At 38.4% G+C, this 15478-nt stretch overlaps 1 protein-coding gene across 2 annotated transcripts in view; it reads left to right on the forward strand.

The window, feature by feature from the left end:
• Nucleotides 1–12974, forward strand: part of Sbp2 (SECIS-binding protein 2) — a 56941-nt gene extending 43967 nt beyond the window's left edge. For both annotated transcript variants that reach the window (XM_067119095.1, XM_067119096.1), the window contains exons 8-10: nt 1014–1111; nt 8665–8819; nt 10295–12974. In XM_067119095.1, the coding sequence (XP_066975196.1) occupies nt 1014–1111; nt 8665–8819; nt 10295–10711 (670 nt within the window). In that variant the 3' untranslated portion in view covers nt 10712–12974. The remainder of the gene's footprint in view (nt 1–1013; nt 1112–8664; nt 8820–10294) is intronic.
• Nucleotides 12975–15478: the final 2504 nt, after the last annotated feature.

Consider the following 15478-nt stretch of genomic DNA (forward strand, 5'->3'; position numbering starts at 1 on the left):
AAAGGATGATATACTGAGGGAAGTGGTTTATTTGCAGAAATGCTCTTCAGAGCATATGTCTTTTGTTTCCTTAACTCATTTGTTACTCCTGTATTTTTTGTGATGCCTCTTTCTGAAATGCTTATTTGGACATTTATTTATAATTTGGTAAAGATCTAGAATATAGTTTGTCCATGAGGACTGTATTAACTTGAAAATCAGTATAAGACCATGTTTTTATGAGAGTATGTATTGGCAAAGTAATTCCTACTGCAACCACTGAAGGATTTCTTTCAATGTAAACGAGTTTTGTAAATAAAGAAGAATTATGTAACGAAATGGCAACAATGATCAGAAGGCAGTGAATAGTTTGACCAACTTTAAAATAGCAGCTTTTAAATTTTTGGTTAAAAAGGTTGAATGTCACTTCAGCAAGCCTTATTTATCACTGGACAACCATGTTTGGTTGTATGGGAAGGTCATAGTTGTAGAAATGATGGATGACATCTGTCTTGTAACTTCGCTTCTAGCTTCAGTGGTGTTTCTGAAGATGGAAGGGTTTTATGGAAAGACAGGCTTATGATCCTTAGCCAGTATTAAGACCATGACACTGATAAGGTCAGCTGACCTGTCTCCAACCTGATTAGATGAAGTAGAGAAATAAGCACCCAGTTGGGGATAACCTACTTCATGTATATTTTGCTTCGGCATCTACATTGACAATATTTGTTACATAAGATTCACAATAGTGGATTTACCCTTACATCTTTTCCACAACATCCACTTGCCACCTCCCTCAGTATACTGTTTCCATTGTCTCCTTTGCAATCACCATAATGAAAACGAAGAAATTTTTAAGGAAAGCATAGACAAGATGGTAATTTTACTGGTATTTTAAGCTTGATTGAAAGATTGTGAAAATTTTTCTCCTGTAACAAGAAACTCAAAAGGAAAGAACATCTTGTTGATTAATCCAGTTTTTTAAAAGCAAACTCAGAGGCAAACTCATGTTCTGAACCTTATTTTTGTTACAGGCGCAGGTTTGTTTGTGGTCTGCGGTCAACAGTAAAGGCAATGGGTAAAATGTCTTGCATTGTTGTTGCTCCTGATATTGAGAGATGCAAAGGGCCAGGTAAGATAAATTTTGGTACAAATCGGCTTGTTAAAATTTACTAAAATATTTTGTTCTCAAGTGATTAAATAGTGTATATTAGTAGCAGTCATGAGAGTAATATTTCTTTCATCCTCTTAAAATAGGTTAAACTTAATTGTGAAGTGAAAAATGTTAAGTTGTAAGTTTACGTTTGTAAAAGGAAATGTAAAGAACTTGCAAACTGCTGGAGAAACCTGGATCATATGGCTGAAGAAACAGCTTAAGTTTTTGTAACTACAGTCTTTAGAATAATTTGAATTTCATTGTGCAGAACATGAGTTATTTAAGTATTAATCAGGGTAAGATGATGGTGCTATAATGTTATATTGAGTACTTTCCAGTGCAGTACATTTGATTGGCAATATGGTACTGTATTTGGAAACTTGACCAAATGTTAGTTTTGTAGTTATATGTAGTCAAAGTAACATTATCGTATACAGTCAACCCCTGGTATTTGCAGGGGATAGGGGCCACAACCACTTGCGAATAGCTAAAATCCACAAATACTTGACCCCCCTCTAAGAATGCTTATAACTGCCAATTTTAAGAATTCAAACACCAAAGACCCCTCCTAAAAACTCTTATAAACTGCCTATTTAAATAGTTCAGACACCAAATATACCCTAAACTATCATCCTAAAACACTTTAATATCATTTCAAAGCCATCTTACAACATTACCCTTTAAAAATATATGGCTTACAGGTACTTGTGAAAACTAATCAAGTTCCCCCTATATTCAGGCATAGCCATTTTCTCTCATACAGTATTCAAGCCATACCATTTTCTTTTTACAGTACATATGGGAAACATTGGGAATTCACAAGTAGAGTTGAGTACTATACATAAATATTTAAATATGCATTGAAAAGTGACATTTTTATAATAAGATAAGGTTTTATATATACTTACCAAGTAATTACATAGCTATTAGTTTCTACTTTAATGGCAGCTTTAGATTTGAAATTTGTGGTAGCAGTCTTTGTTTTGGTGCTGCCCTGCTCACTTCCGGGGAAGTACAGTATACTGTAGGTACAACATAGTTAAAGAGCTCAGTTCATCTATGATCTATGTCCATGTGCGGGGAGGTGGGGAAGGCTCCGATCATGTAATTACTTGGTAAGTATATGTAAAACTTTATTTTATTATAAAATGTCATTTTTATATGTGTAACTTATCAAATAATTACATAGCTGAATCCCACATTGACAGGAAGTGGGAAGTATGGACATGTACTACTCAAAAAACATTTATAAATGGAAATGCATTTGAAATAGATAAAAACTAGCATTGTGTTATGCTTGTTGTAACCTTACCTGGGGAGAGAGCTAGAGCAGGAAGACACTGCCTCTAGGTCGTAGCTCATCTCGACCCATAGGGACATGACTGGTAATGTGAGGAGTTGCCCCTACTTCAGTGGGAGTTTTGTAGTTAGGGAATACTCCTATGACTGACAAAGCTAAGCAAAAACAATTGCCCTTGCCCTGGGCGTGAAACAGAATACACCAACCAAAAAACGACCATAAAAAACGTGTTACCTGAACACCAATAAAAAAAAATTACCCATCCATTAAAAGCAAATAACTCAATGACCTTAAACAAGGCGAGGAGATAGAGAAAAATATAAGCTTCTTACTCCTACCCCTCATTCCCTAGTGCCACGCCAGCTGCGGAGAACGGACCCAGCATACTGTAGTCCTCGAACATAGTTTCGACATCACGTAAATAATGGTTGGCAAAGACCGAGCGACACTTCCAATAAGTCGATTGGATAATAGCAGAAAGAGAGAGGTTGCGCTTAAAAGCCAACGATGCGGCTGCCCGCACGTCATGGGCCTTTACCATTAGCAAAGGTAAGTTATCTCCTTTTATCCCCAAGTGAGATTCCACAGTTACATTTCTCAAAAAGGAAAGGGCATTCATGGAGAGAGGGCTCAGAAGATTCCTAACTGACACCGGAGGTTATGAAAATCGTCTCTGATCTTCTTGGTTCTCTCAAGATAATTTTTAATGCTCTCACTGGGCATAAAACTCTCCCTTGGTCCGAAGGTCCAACCAATTCTTTAAGACTCTAAATAGAGAATGAATGAGGCCATGGATTAGAAGTGTTCTCATTCTTTGCTAAGAACTGGAAGATGTACGTACATACTGCATCTCCTTGGGAGAAACCTACTTGTTTATCCAGAGCTTGCAGTTCACCGACTCGTCTTGCTGTGGCTAAGACGATCAAAAACAGAGTCCTCCTGGATAAGTCTCTAAAAGGAGATATGTGAAGCGGTTCAAAAGGAGGGCCTGACGACCAATGCAGTACTACATCTAGGTTCCAAGAAACCAGCATTTGAGTGTTCCGTTTTGTGGTATCAAATGACTTGAGTTCGAAATATCTGGATTTGAAGAAATGTTCAAACCTCTATGTTTGAACACTTAATTCAGCATAGATCTGTAGCCCTTGATCGTAGGTGTCAACAAACCTCAGGAAGATCATGGGTAAAGTAAAAAATCTACTAGTTGGGCTATAGATGTTTCGGAAGAAGAGATGGCATGTCTCTTACACCATCTGCGAAATACTGCCCACTTAGCTTGGTAGAGTTTGGAAGAAGGTTCGCGTCTACATCTAGCAGTAGCGTTTGCAACTTCTTTTGAAAAACTTTTCATTCTGACAAGCTTCCTGATAGTTTGAAGCCTGTCAGAGCGAGAGTGTTTGACAAACCTTGATGAAAGTGATTGAAATGAGGTTGTCTGAGTAGATTTTTCCTCTGTGGAAGGAGCCGTGGAAAGTCTGACAGAAGCTCTAGAAGTTCTGGAAACCATTCCTTTTGAGGCCAAAAGAGGGCCACCAGAATCATCGACGTGTTGTGGGAATTCCTGAACTTGTTTATGACTTCCCTCACTAAACTGAACGGAGAGAAAGCGTAAACCTCCAGGTCTGACCAGTCCTGGAGCATCGCATCTGTTGCCCACGCTTGAGGGTCCGGCGCCGGAGAACAATACAGGGGAAGGCGACGATTCCCGGATGTTACAAACAAGCCTACCAACAGCTTTCCAAACAGTTTCCACAGGTCAGTGCACACCTGTGGATTTAGCAACCATTCTGTGGGTAGAACCTGTTTGCAACAGCTCAGCTTGTCTGCTGATATGTTCAACTTGCCCTGAACAAAGCGGGTGAGGATCTTGGTGTTGTTGCTGCGAGCCCAAAGAAGGAGATCTTTGGCTACTTCGCACAGCGAAAAGGAATGTGTTCCTCCCTGGTTCCGAATATACGCTAGAGTAGATGTGTTGTCCAAATAAATTGCTGCCATTGCGTCGCGAGTCACTGAAACAAAATGCAGAAGCACCAGGTTAATTGCCTTCAGTTCCTTCAGGTTTATATGTATCCTTCTCTCTTGTGGAGACCATGTTCCTGCTACTTCCAAGTCTCCTAGTATTGCTCCCCAACCCAGATCCAATGCATCAGAGAAAAATGTTAGGCTCAGGTTTGGTTGAAGCAGAGATTTTCCCACAAGCAATCTCCCTTCTTCAAGCCACCACCTAAGGTCTTCTTTTATTTCCGGCGTGATGGGGAATACAGAGGAGTCTGGCAGAGTCTTCCTGCTCCAATTGGCCTTTAGGAAGAATTGTAAAGGCCTTGCATGTGGTCTCCCTAGCAGTACAAACATCTCGATGAAGGAGAGGGTTCCCAACGGGCTCATCCAATCATTGGCAGAGCAGGACTCTAGATTTAGGAAGTCACGGATTTTCTGGGTGCACTACTTATTCCCTTGTTGGACTGGATCCTCACTTGCTAGAGGCAGGTCTTGAGGAGGATTTCTTCGTGATAGATTGGACGGATCTAGGGCTCGAGCGTGGACGAGCTTGTGGTCTTCCTCTGCCACCTCAAAAGGGCCTTGGTTGAATAGGAGAGAAAGGTCTAGGGTTGAAAGACACTGAAGCGGCATGGTTCGAATCCTTCAGTCGCTTGGCCAATTGCACTAGAAGGTCATGGGTCGCTTTCTTTTGCAGCTCTGTAACCACCCATTTTACTGTAGCTCAAGGGAAAAGGCTACTCTTGTCCAATGGGGCAAAGAGAAGAGAGGATCTCTGTGAAGGGGTAACTCCTTTGGTCGTGAAGGAGCACCACAACTCCCTTTTCTTTAACATGTCCGTCTCTAATAGCCTTATTAGCGCAAGAGAGTACCTCGAGCCAATCTGCTGCAAAATTATCCTGCAGCGAGGAGCAATCTTCGATTTTTCCATCAGGGCGCCCACCATCCAGTTGAGGAAACTGAAGATTTCAAAGACCTTATACGTGTCCTTCACTAAACGGCCGAGTTATGTTGCAGAAAACAATATCTCAGCTGAGTTGTAAGCTTAGCTACGAGCGGGATCAATCAGGACGGAAAAGTCCCATTGGGAGGAGGTAGAAACCCCCAAGGAGGGCACTTCTCCGGTCGCATAAAACACATACTTCCTCTTAGACAGGTGCGAAGGAGGGGAACAAAACACTGCCTTGCCTAATTCCCTCTTCTCAGACAACCAAGAGTCAATGCCTGCTAAAGCCTTCTTGGAAGAAATTGAAAGATTCATCTTTGGGAGTTTAGTAGATCCTACGGTTTGGCGCAACGTGAAGGAGGACCCAGGTGAAGAAGGTGCTGCGGTGGAGAAATATGAAGGAAAACAAAACAGAAAATAGTTTAAGAGGGAAGCATACGATGACAAAAGTTGCTCTTGTTCTGGTTCCTCTTCTGCTGAAGAAATCACTGAAAGCTCCAAGTCCTGTTGAGTTTCCTCTAAGGTTTCTTCAGAAGTTCCAGGATATTGTTCAACTGTTGATGAATAGGAAGTAGAGAGGAATCTTGAGTCGGAGGTACTAAATGTTGCCTGCGGGCTCTCTGGGACAGGAGGTGAAGGTACAGCCTTCGTATCAAGAGACTTAACAGAGGGTGCAGAAACAGGTTGACCTACTGTTATTGTGACATCTGAATCCGACGAACTTTCGAAAGCATCGACCAAAACTGCTTGAGAGCTAGAAGACATTGGGAGACCGGGAGCCACTGGGCGCTCTGATCCCATTGGGCACTTAGGAGCTACTGGGAGCTCTGATCCCATGGGGCGATCTGCTCCCTCTGTACGTTTGTGAGCCATGTGGTGCCTGGGAGCCAATGGGTGCTCGCGAGCCACTGGGAGCTTTGTATCCAGTGGGAGCTGTCCATCATTCCAATAGCTACAAGAGGGCTCTTGGTCCCTATGGCACTTACGAGGGATCAAGGGGCTCTGATCCTCCAAAACATGCCTCTTTAAAGCCGTGGAGGAATCATGAAAATGCCAACTATGTCCTTTAGGCTCATTTGAATCAGAACCACTGGAAGATAAGGTGTGGTCTACTGGGATACCTTTCTAGTGCGAAGCCATCGAAACCTGGGAAATAGCAACTGACCTCCCTTGGACTTGCGGTTTGCCGCCTCCCAGGTGTAGGGGAGTTTGGCAGGGACCTCCGTCTAGGAACATCGGTGGGACGAGAAGCCACCCCCCTCACTGACACAACACTTGCACTTGCTTCACCACTTGCCCTCTCCAAAAGGACTCTTAATGAAGTTCCTATTTGAGCAACTGTATTCACTAATGCATCGAATTTCTTGTTGATCCGGGCTTTGAGATTGGCAGTGGCATGAACATACTGTAGGTTCAGAGGGATGGAAGCTAGGTAGAGGAGTAGACTGAATTGCGAGAGGGATGGAATCTAGGTAGAGGAGTAGACTGAATTGCGAGAGAAGTAGGAATAGGCGAGCGAGTAGTCACAGGTGTTGAAAGGACTGGTTTAGGAGTGGAAGACTTAGTGTCTTCCACTCCTAAACCGGTCCATTCAACACTTCTAGCCTTGGCTCTGTCGGCTGCCTTTCTATGTATAGCCTTCTCTAGCTTATCTAAATGGGCAGTCAAAATTCTCCATTTAACATTGTCCCAGTCTCTAAATTCTTGACACGTCAAGTCAGGAGAACAAATTTGTCCTCGGCAATGAAAACATATTGAATGAGCGTCATATTTAGAAGTCAACCTAGTACTGCAGCCTTTGCTACAATGCCGGTTACTAGACACACTCAAGTCTGACATAATAAGTAAAATAATTCACAAAAGTCTAAGCTAAGCTTATCTAAACTAAGAAAATATAGTGCAGAGGCTATCAAAGTGCAGAATACTTCACCAAATCCTTCGATAACAATCAAAACCATCCGGTGAATACTCCTGAACATCAAAACAAAGCTGCTGAACAAATGATGTAGGGTCATTGAGTGGCAGAAACGAACTGAGCTCTTTAACTATGTTGTACCTATACTTCCCCGGAAGTGGGTGGGGCACTTACCTGGACCAAACAGAAGAGCACTTCCGCGAATTTTAAATCTAAAGCTGCCATTAAAGTAGAAACCAATTGCTATGCAATTACTTAAAGTTACATATATAAAAAAATACATTTTATTGATATTTTGCTGTGTTTACATTAATGTTAATATTTAAAAAGTAATAAATAATTTTATTTATCATAAAAAATGTATTTAGTCACAAAAATAACATGAAAATGTAGTATAGTAAACCCCACATATTCGTGGGGGATATGTACCGCACCCCCTCGCAAATAGCTAAAATCCTCGAATACTTAAAACTCCTCTAAAACACTTAGAACTGCCTATTTTGATAGTTTAAACACAAGAAAAACCCTCTAAAAATGCTTATACCTGAGTATTTTAATAGTTTTATCACAAAAAGTACATTTAGTCATGAGAATGATATAAAAATACAGTAATTAGTGAATATTTCTCAGTGAAAAATACCACGAATGGGTGAATATTCCACGAATAATGGCTAGATATGTTCCACAGAGAAATCCGCGAATATGTGAGTCCGTGAATCTTGAGAACGCGAGTACCGTTGTACGACAAAATCTGTGATTAGGCAAATTTTCCGCAAACAATTTTGAGATATGTTCCACAGAAAAATCTGTGAATAGGTGAAGCCACGAATGCTGAACCACAAATAAGCGAGGATCAGCTGCACATTTAAAAAAGATTGTTTAAATAAGTTGTCATTAATAAAAATTGTTTAAATAAGTTGTCATTAACAGATAGTGAGCTGTACTTTAAATATAATTTTCATCATTACTGTTTTTAAGTCAGATTTTCCTGTGCAGGGTTAGACATGAAATGGGTTCCCTCCACTCTCTTCTGTCTTGAGCACTTTCTACCTGAATTCCCACCTATTTTATGGCTTTATTTATGTCCTTACTTTGATTTTCTGCGTCCTCCTCCTTTCATATCTGCTCCTTTCTGGCTAACTAATTATATTCCCTTCATATCATAAGCCAAAACCATCTGAATCTGTCAGAGGAAAACTTAAAACTAACCTTTTTCTTAACACAACACTTAAAACTAACTTTTTTCTTAACCAAACAGTAAAACTAACTTTTTTCTTAACCAAACAGTAAGATGCCTCACTCCAAAATCCTTTCTCACTGACTTTTTCAGTGTAGAATGAAAAAAAAAACTAATTCATAATTTCTTGCAGGTGCTTTAGATGAAGTTGTAGAGAATATGCTGAGGCAGGCAGAGAACCATTCTGTACCAGTCATTTTTGCTTTGACATGCAAAAAGATTGGAAACTTGTGCCTCAAGAGAGTAGGTGTCAGTTGCATTGGTATCATCAATTACCATGGTGCTCAGGTAAAATATTTGTTGGTTGTTATTGTTTTAAGCTTAATGATGTTTATGATGATATTCTTATAGGCCTTTCAGAGTTTACTAATGAGTCACAAGCACTCTAAAGTACTCTACATTGAAAATGCAGGATTATGATGAGACTATAATGCTATACAGTAGTTATTGCTGTCTATATTAATTTATAAATTTCAGTCATGTTACTTTAACTGATGCCTGGGGAAGGCACAACACCTCTTTCTCCTCTAACCTTTTCCACCCGTAGATTTTGGCGATAACAACAGCATCCACAAAAACAATTATACATTATATTACTGTCTATATTATTATTCTGGGTATACTGGTATACTCTAACAACATTGAATTTGACACACATATAAATGCAGTCTTTCATGATACTTTTTTCATTAGTATTGCTTTTTCTTCTTATTGAGTCTCTCTCCTCCATTTCTATCACTACTCCACCTACCGATTTCAGGGGTACCACTACAGTATGTAGCCAGTACTAAAGGTTCTGCCATTTGCTGTACATCCATTTCCTTTGGTCACTTTCTAAATAGCTGTCCAACTCCTTTCATTGATGTTGATGTAATTTTCACCACATTTAAAAACAAATCCATTCCACAAGTTGTAGAAGTGTAAAAATTGAGTCCATAAGTTGTTTTACTCTTTGATTATTATTAAAAAAGTACTTGAGAACTGTATGGAATTTTTATGAGGAAATGGATCTTTTATATCAGAGCCTTATGAGGCCTCTTAATATAGTCATGCATTGATTGAGAGACTGGAATTAAATAAATTTTTTTCCCATAAATTTGAAAAGGTCATACTCTGACAATTAAGAGTGGAGAGCTGATTTGATGTACTGGCTCCACCTTTTAAGAAGTTCAAAAGCAAAAAGAACTTTGACTTTCTCTCTCTCTCTCTCCAGGCTCTTAGTGCAAGAGTCCATCTCACAACCAAAAAGATCTGTATATTAGTCAGCATTTGTGGGTTGCAGGCAGGGTGGTGATGAGAGATAAAAAGAGTGGTAAAAATTATAACATGTTAATCAGTGCTCCTCTCAAAATGTATACTAAGCATACATTTAATAAAAAGAAAGGGCCTGAGTTAACTGATTCTCACACCTTCTGAAGTGGAACCATTCAACAAGTTTCTCTCTCTCTCTCTCTCTCTCTCTCTCTCTCTCTCTCTCTCTCTCTCTCTCTCTCTCTCTCTCTCTCTCTCTCTCTCTCTCTCATATCAGCACCTTCATTAGGGAGTCATCAAGGACTGAAAAAATCATCACCAATATACTTAAGACCAAAATGTACAAGCAGAATGTAATTCATTCACCATTATAAGAACATTCAAATACTCTAGTAGAATTGGTTTCAGGCATAACAACATTATGGCATCCAACTTATTTGAGAAATATTTATTCTTATAGTTTATGAGAAAAATCTGTTTAATTACTATAGTTCATCAGTTTTCTTTTACAGGGTGTATTTCAAAAACTGATGGAAATGATACCAGAAGCAAAAGCTCAGTATCAGCAGCGTGTTGCACGTGGATTTTGCTCAATACCAGTTGGAGATGAACCTCCAGATGATGAGCCTGAGTCAGCACAAGACAGTGTCAAACAAGTTGACTCCTCTGATATCAGTAAAGAAGCTACCAAAGACCCTTCTGTGGTAGATCGGCACAGTATTCGAGAAGAGGTAATAGCCTCTACAGTTGCTATTCTTAATGAGCATTCAAGTGAGGAATCTGTTTCATTTTTAGAAAATGGGAAAAAATTAGCCACCAATGAAGAAGGATCATCTTTAATAATGCAGTTTCATGGTGACAGAGAGGCAGAAGTAGTTTCTTCACCTGCAGCTCCTAATAAGGCTTCAGATGAAGAACTAGCCTATTAGCAGTCTCATACCATTGAGGAGTAAATAGTTTCTACAGTTTCTTTTTAATTTCTTCCATAATTAAAATTGTTATAAAATCCTATAAAATGCAAGAGTATGAAATGAAAGGAAGTAAAAGTTGTTTAGTCTTGCAGGAAGAGGAAATGGTGAATATTTGTGAGTTATCATTGATATATGTTTTGCACAGTAGAAAGTGTACTGTATAGCATCACTTTTTCAATATAAAGATCCTTATTTAATTAGCAGATTGGTTTGCGACTGAAGAGTACATGAATTGGAGATTTTTTTGTGTAAGGATGTTGTAAATTTTTCTTCGAATAGTTTATCTTTAGTTTAAGTGTTTTTCTGCATATCAGGACAGTATTTTGTTTACTAGTACTGTTTGTATAATTATATTGATAGATTTGGCCCTTCGAGTTTTCAAGTATTAGATATTGTATCATAGATACATTATCTATTGATGTCAAGACTTGACCACACATTTATAAGGACCAGTATTGTTTGCCAGAGCAAGTACAATAGTTTATGTGATTTTCTTATACCTCTGGACTGAGAGAGGATAATTTTCAAATAAATGTCACAGTTGTTACTAGTAAAAAGTAATAAAACAGTTAAAAAAATGTTATATTTGTCTGTACAGTGTACATGATTTGTAATGTATATGGTCTAACTTATTACAGAATCACAACTTAAAGATATTGGTACTAATCATAGTAGCCAATGATATATACTTGGGAAGTTTGGTATTATGAGTAATAAAAATATCTTAAATCAACTGAACTTTTGAATTTGTATCAGCAGTATAGAGCTTTCACCATATAACTATATTTATATCATATACCATAATGGTGAACTTTTGGTGTGCATTTTGAATATATGCCTGCATAAGGGTTGTTATAAAATTATTAATAGATGTGGTGATTCAATTTTTTTTTTTATGTGACATGGAAGGCCAAAATTTTTCTTGGAATTTTTTTGTCATCTTGATTCTTTCAACACAAGGAAGCCTGTAACCTAAGTGTCATTTGCATGAGAGGTGTTGGAATAGGTTTGATTTTCAAAGTTGATAGCAACCTTATTATTACACTGTTGATTTCAAAAGACAGTCATATGTTGCTCAAAATTTGTAAGACTTTGATGTCCAAGAGCAGTCTTCATAGCACTATTCATAGTATTAAAACCTTCATTGAAGTAAAAAGACACCAGAATATAATTAAGTCCACTTTCCTGACATCTTATATTTAAATATGGTACTGTACTATGTTGAGTAGTCTGGTGAAACTCATTTCTCTGTGTTCAATACAAGTCCTGACTTACGTTTTACGGCCTACACTGCTGAGATTCTGTGAGGAAGATTGTTTAAATTATGTTTGGGAGACTTGTTGTAAATACTTTTTTCCAGTCTTTGCCACTTTTAGAATTTTTAGTTAAGCAGTTTGCAACTCCTGTGAATAATTTTTTGCCACCTGTAGTTTTTGGGAAAGGAAATTGATCATGAATTAAAGTACTGTATTGATTTTACATTACTTAGGAAAAAGCAAGACTTCACATAGAAAAAACTAGAAAATATTGGTAAATCTTATCAGTATAGCAAACAATAGGCATTGTCAAGAAATAAAGTGGTAAATTATTGTTTTCATGGTTTTAAGAATCATTTGATCTGCTATCTAAGTACTATGTACATCAGCACTGTTTTAAAATGTCAGATGAGCGAGGACTTTTGAGAAATTTAGGATGTGTGTATCACTTGACAAAAGTTTTCTATAGCAAACTTGCTTTTTCATGACTTCAGTAGCCAAGGCTTTATGCAAACTGATGGTTTATGTGCTATTAAGTACAGCACAGTATGCTACAGTAGAGAATTAGTCTCGGATTGTTTACTTATTGGTATGGTTGAGCTACCTGATAATGTCAGATTTTTTATCGTCAAAGATGTACAGGTAATACAGTATTACCTTATGATGATATCCATAATACAGTAGTATGATACCCTATATTTCCATACTTTTCAATATATCAAATTATATTTATGATATTACCATTTGAAATGTAGCTAATTACAAGTTAGTTGAGTTGTTTGTATGCACTGTATATAAGAATTTTTTTTTATAGTTTTGTGGTTGAGAAATTAACTGAGGTATACATACATGGTACTGTCAAGTGCCATGTTTAATTGTAATAGTGTATATTTATATATGCAAATGATATATTTTTGTAAATTGATGTTGAAATTTTTCAGAATTAAACTTTTCACTTAATATTTCTTTTGCCTTTCACTCATAAAATACTGAATAGGAAACTGAAAAAGTAAATGTAACCATACACACACAAACACACAATAGTCATCCTGAATGATAGTTGCAATTGTGACAAAATAGAAGTCTTGACACATGAAACTGAAACTGGCTTGAGGAGGAGGGGGGCTGTAGCATTATCTCAGGGGCATGCCTCATTGTTTTCCTGATGGTGGTCAGCAGGAGGAGGGTTTCTTGAGTGAGAGAGTAGGTTTCCTCTGAAGAATGATGAAGACCTCCTTGTAGTGGAGGTGGTGGTAGTGGTCCATGTTGCTGTTGAGGATTGTGGTATTCCTTATGATCTGCTGGCTTTAGGGAACATTGCTGTGTTCCCTCATGCAATGTTGGTACACAGCCCCTTCATGTAGATGGATGGCAATCCTCTTAAGAGGTTGCATCCACTCTTGGGGCACAGCATTTGGTAGACCACTCATCCCCTCTTTATGGGATCACTGCTGACGGAGGGGCTGTTCTTCAAGAGTCTTCCGATCCTTATAATAGATTGTAAGGTTAACTTTTGTGTCTACTGCAGCAATAGTTACATGAGCCCAAGTACTGTTCTTCAGGGCTGCCTTATCCTTCTTATACTCCATATTCATGTGTCCCCTGTAGAGTAAACTTGTGGTCCTTGTTTGGCTCTCCCGCTGAAACTACCTGTTGACACCGTTCCTTGATGCCCTTGTAACTTAATGGTAAGAATATCTGTTAACTAGTGTCTGGGAGACATATTTAAGTTTGTCAAAGGTGGCACTACAAAGAACGTTGGGAGAGGGCGCAGCTGATGTAGGTATTTATTAACAATGTTTTGAATTTATCTAGGCACTCCGTTGCTGTTGAGGCAGAACCTGACGTTGAATGGTTTCCAGTACACCTTCATCTCAAAGCCATGGGGAGTGCTGGTAACATGGATGTCCAAGAAGGGGATGGCATTATCAGCAGTTCTCTTTTGAATAAAGTGACGAAATGATTCATCTTTTAATGTTTGATGAAGTTCCTACGGCTCTTCTCGTAGGCAGCATTGACAAAGGTATTGTCCCTGTACCTTATGTACAGAACAGGCTTTGGGATCCTGCTGAAGACAACCTGCTCGATAACTCCCATGCTGAGGTAGGTAAACAGCACACCTAGGGGAGAACTCATGGTAACTTCATTGATCTGAGTCCATAGTCATCCAGTTTACTGATAAATGGAGCCTCTTTTGTGCAGATCTCCAGCAGGTGGCAGAGGGACTCTTTTGGGATGTTTAAAATCGGGCTAGATTCTTCCCTGTAGACCTTTTCGAGGATCATCTGTATTGTCTCGTTGACAGGTGTGTTGGTGAAACCTAAATGCTCAACGGCATACAGAGTGCCATTATTATTATTATTATTATTATTATTATTATTATTATTTATTATTATTATTATTATTATTATTATGACCACTGAGTCACACTGGACTCAGGAATTGCCTGAAAGCTTTGTTTTATATTAAGCGGTGAAGATTGAAACAAGGTGAAGCCAGAGAGGTTGGACGGCTAAATAAGAACTGTTAACAAAGCAAGGATAAAAGGTTGGTTTAGCTTGGGTTTATGGGTTGTTGCACAAAACTTGCAGCACTACCCAAAAGGCATTCATAGCAGTACTGTGGCTGCAAGAAACAGATAGCACTGAATTTTTCAAGTTATGATCAATATTTTAAGTAAGAGGCATCATGAAGTAATAACTTTAGGATGTGAAGAAATGGAAGAAATACAGAGATGTAATTGAAAAACCCTCATTCTAATTTCTGACTTATACAGGAAAGTACTACAATATTTTATCATTTGCTTTTCCTGATGAAAGTCTGTCGAAATAAAAAGCACGTCCAAAGCAGCGTATAATTTATGGCAAATGTCAAAATGGCTTTTCAGCTAACATCAGCCTCCACTGGAAATTATCAAACCAAGAAAACAAGCAAAAAACACTTGGGGAGTGCATACCCCTCAACCAGTGTCAAATCCTATAGACACATTTTTATCATTCGGAGACAGTTGTTGGAATGCAAAATAAAATATGAATATTTGGAGGTCAAAATACATGGTAGTGATACATAATGTTTCGATTTCTAAAGCCTAGAACATTCGAAAGAATGCTGCTGGGCAATCCAGTCCCTTAAAATGTTCCTTTGCCCCACAAATTACATTCCCATCTATCCCAGTCTAATTACCTATCGCTAATCACACGACCCACCTCTGCTGAAATTTCTGTAAAAATCCACATGACTTTTTGTGTAATTCTACTGACAGAGAGGCAGGCAAACAAGCCAAATATAAACCATAACCTTCTCGGGGAGGGTAATAAACTGGCTTAGATTAGTGTTGCCTTTTTACATAGCCACTGGGATCATTTGCGCTGACAATCATTGCTTCGAAAGGAGATGTGACTATCCATTCTTAAAACAACCAAATTAGCATGAAGTGGCTTTGTAATGATATACAGTAATGCTCATTCAC

Source organism: Macrobrachium rosenbergii, chromosome 16 (assembly GCF_040412425.1).
Source record: "Macrobrachium rosenbergii isolate ZJJX-2024 chromosome 16, ASM4041242v1, whole genome shotgun sequence".
NCBI classification, from domain to species: domain Eukaryota; kingdom Metazoa; phylum Arthropoda; class Malacostraca; order Decapoda; family Palaemonidae; genus Macrobrachium; species Macrobrachium rosenbergii.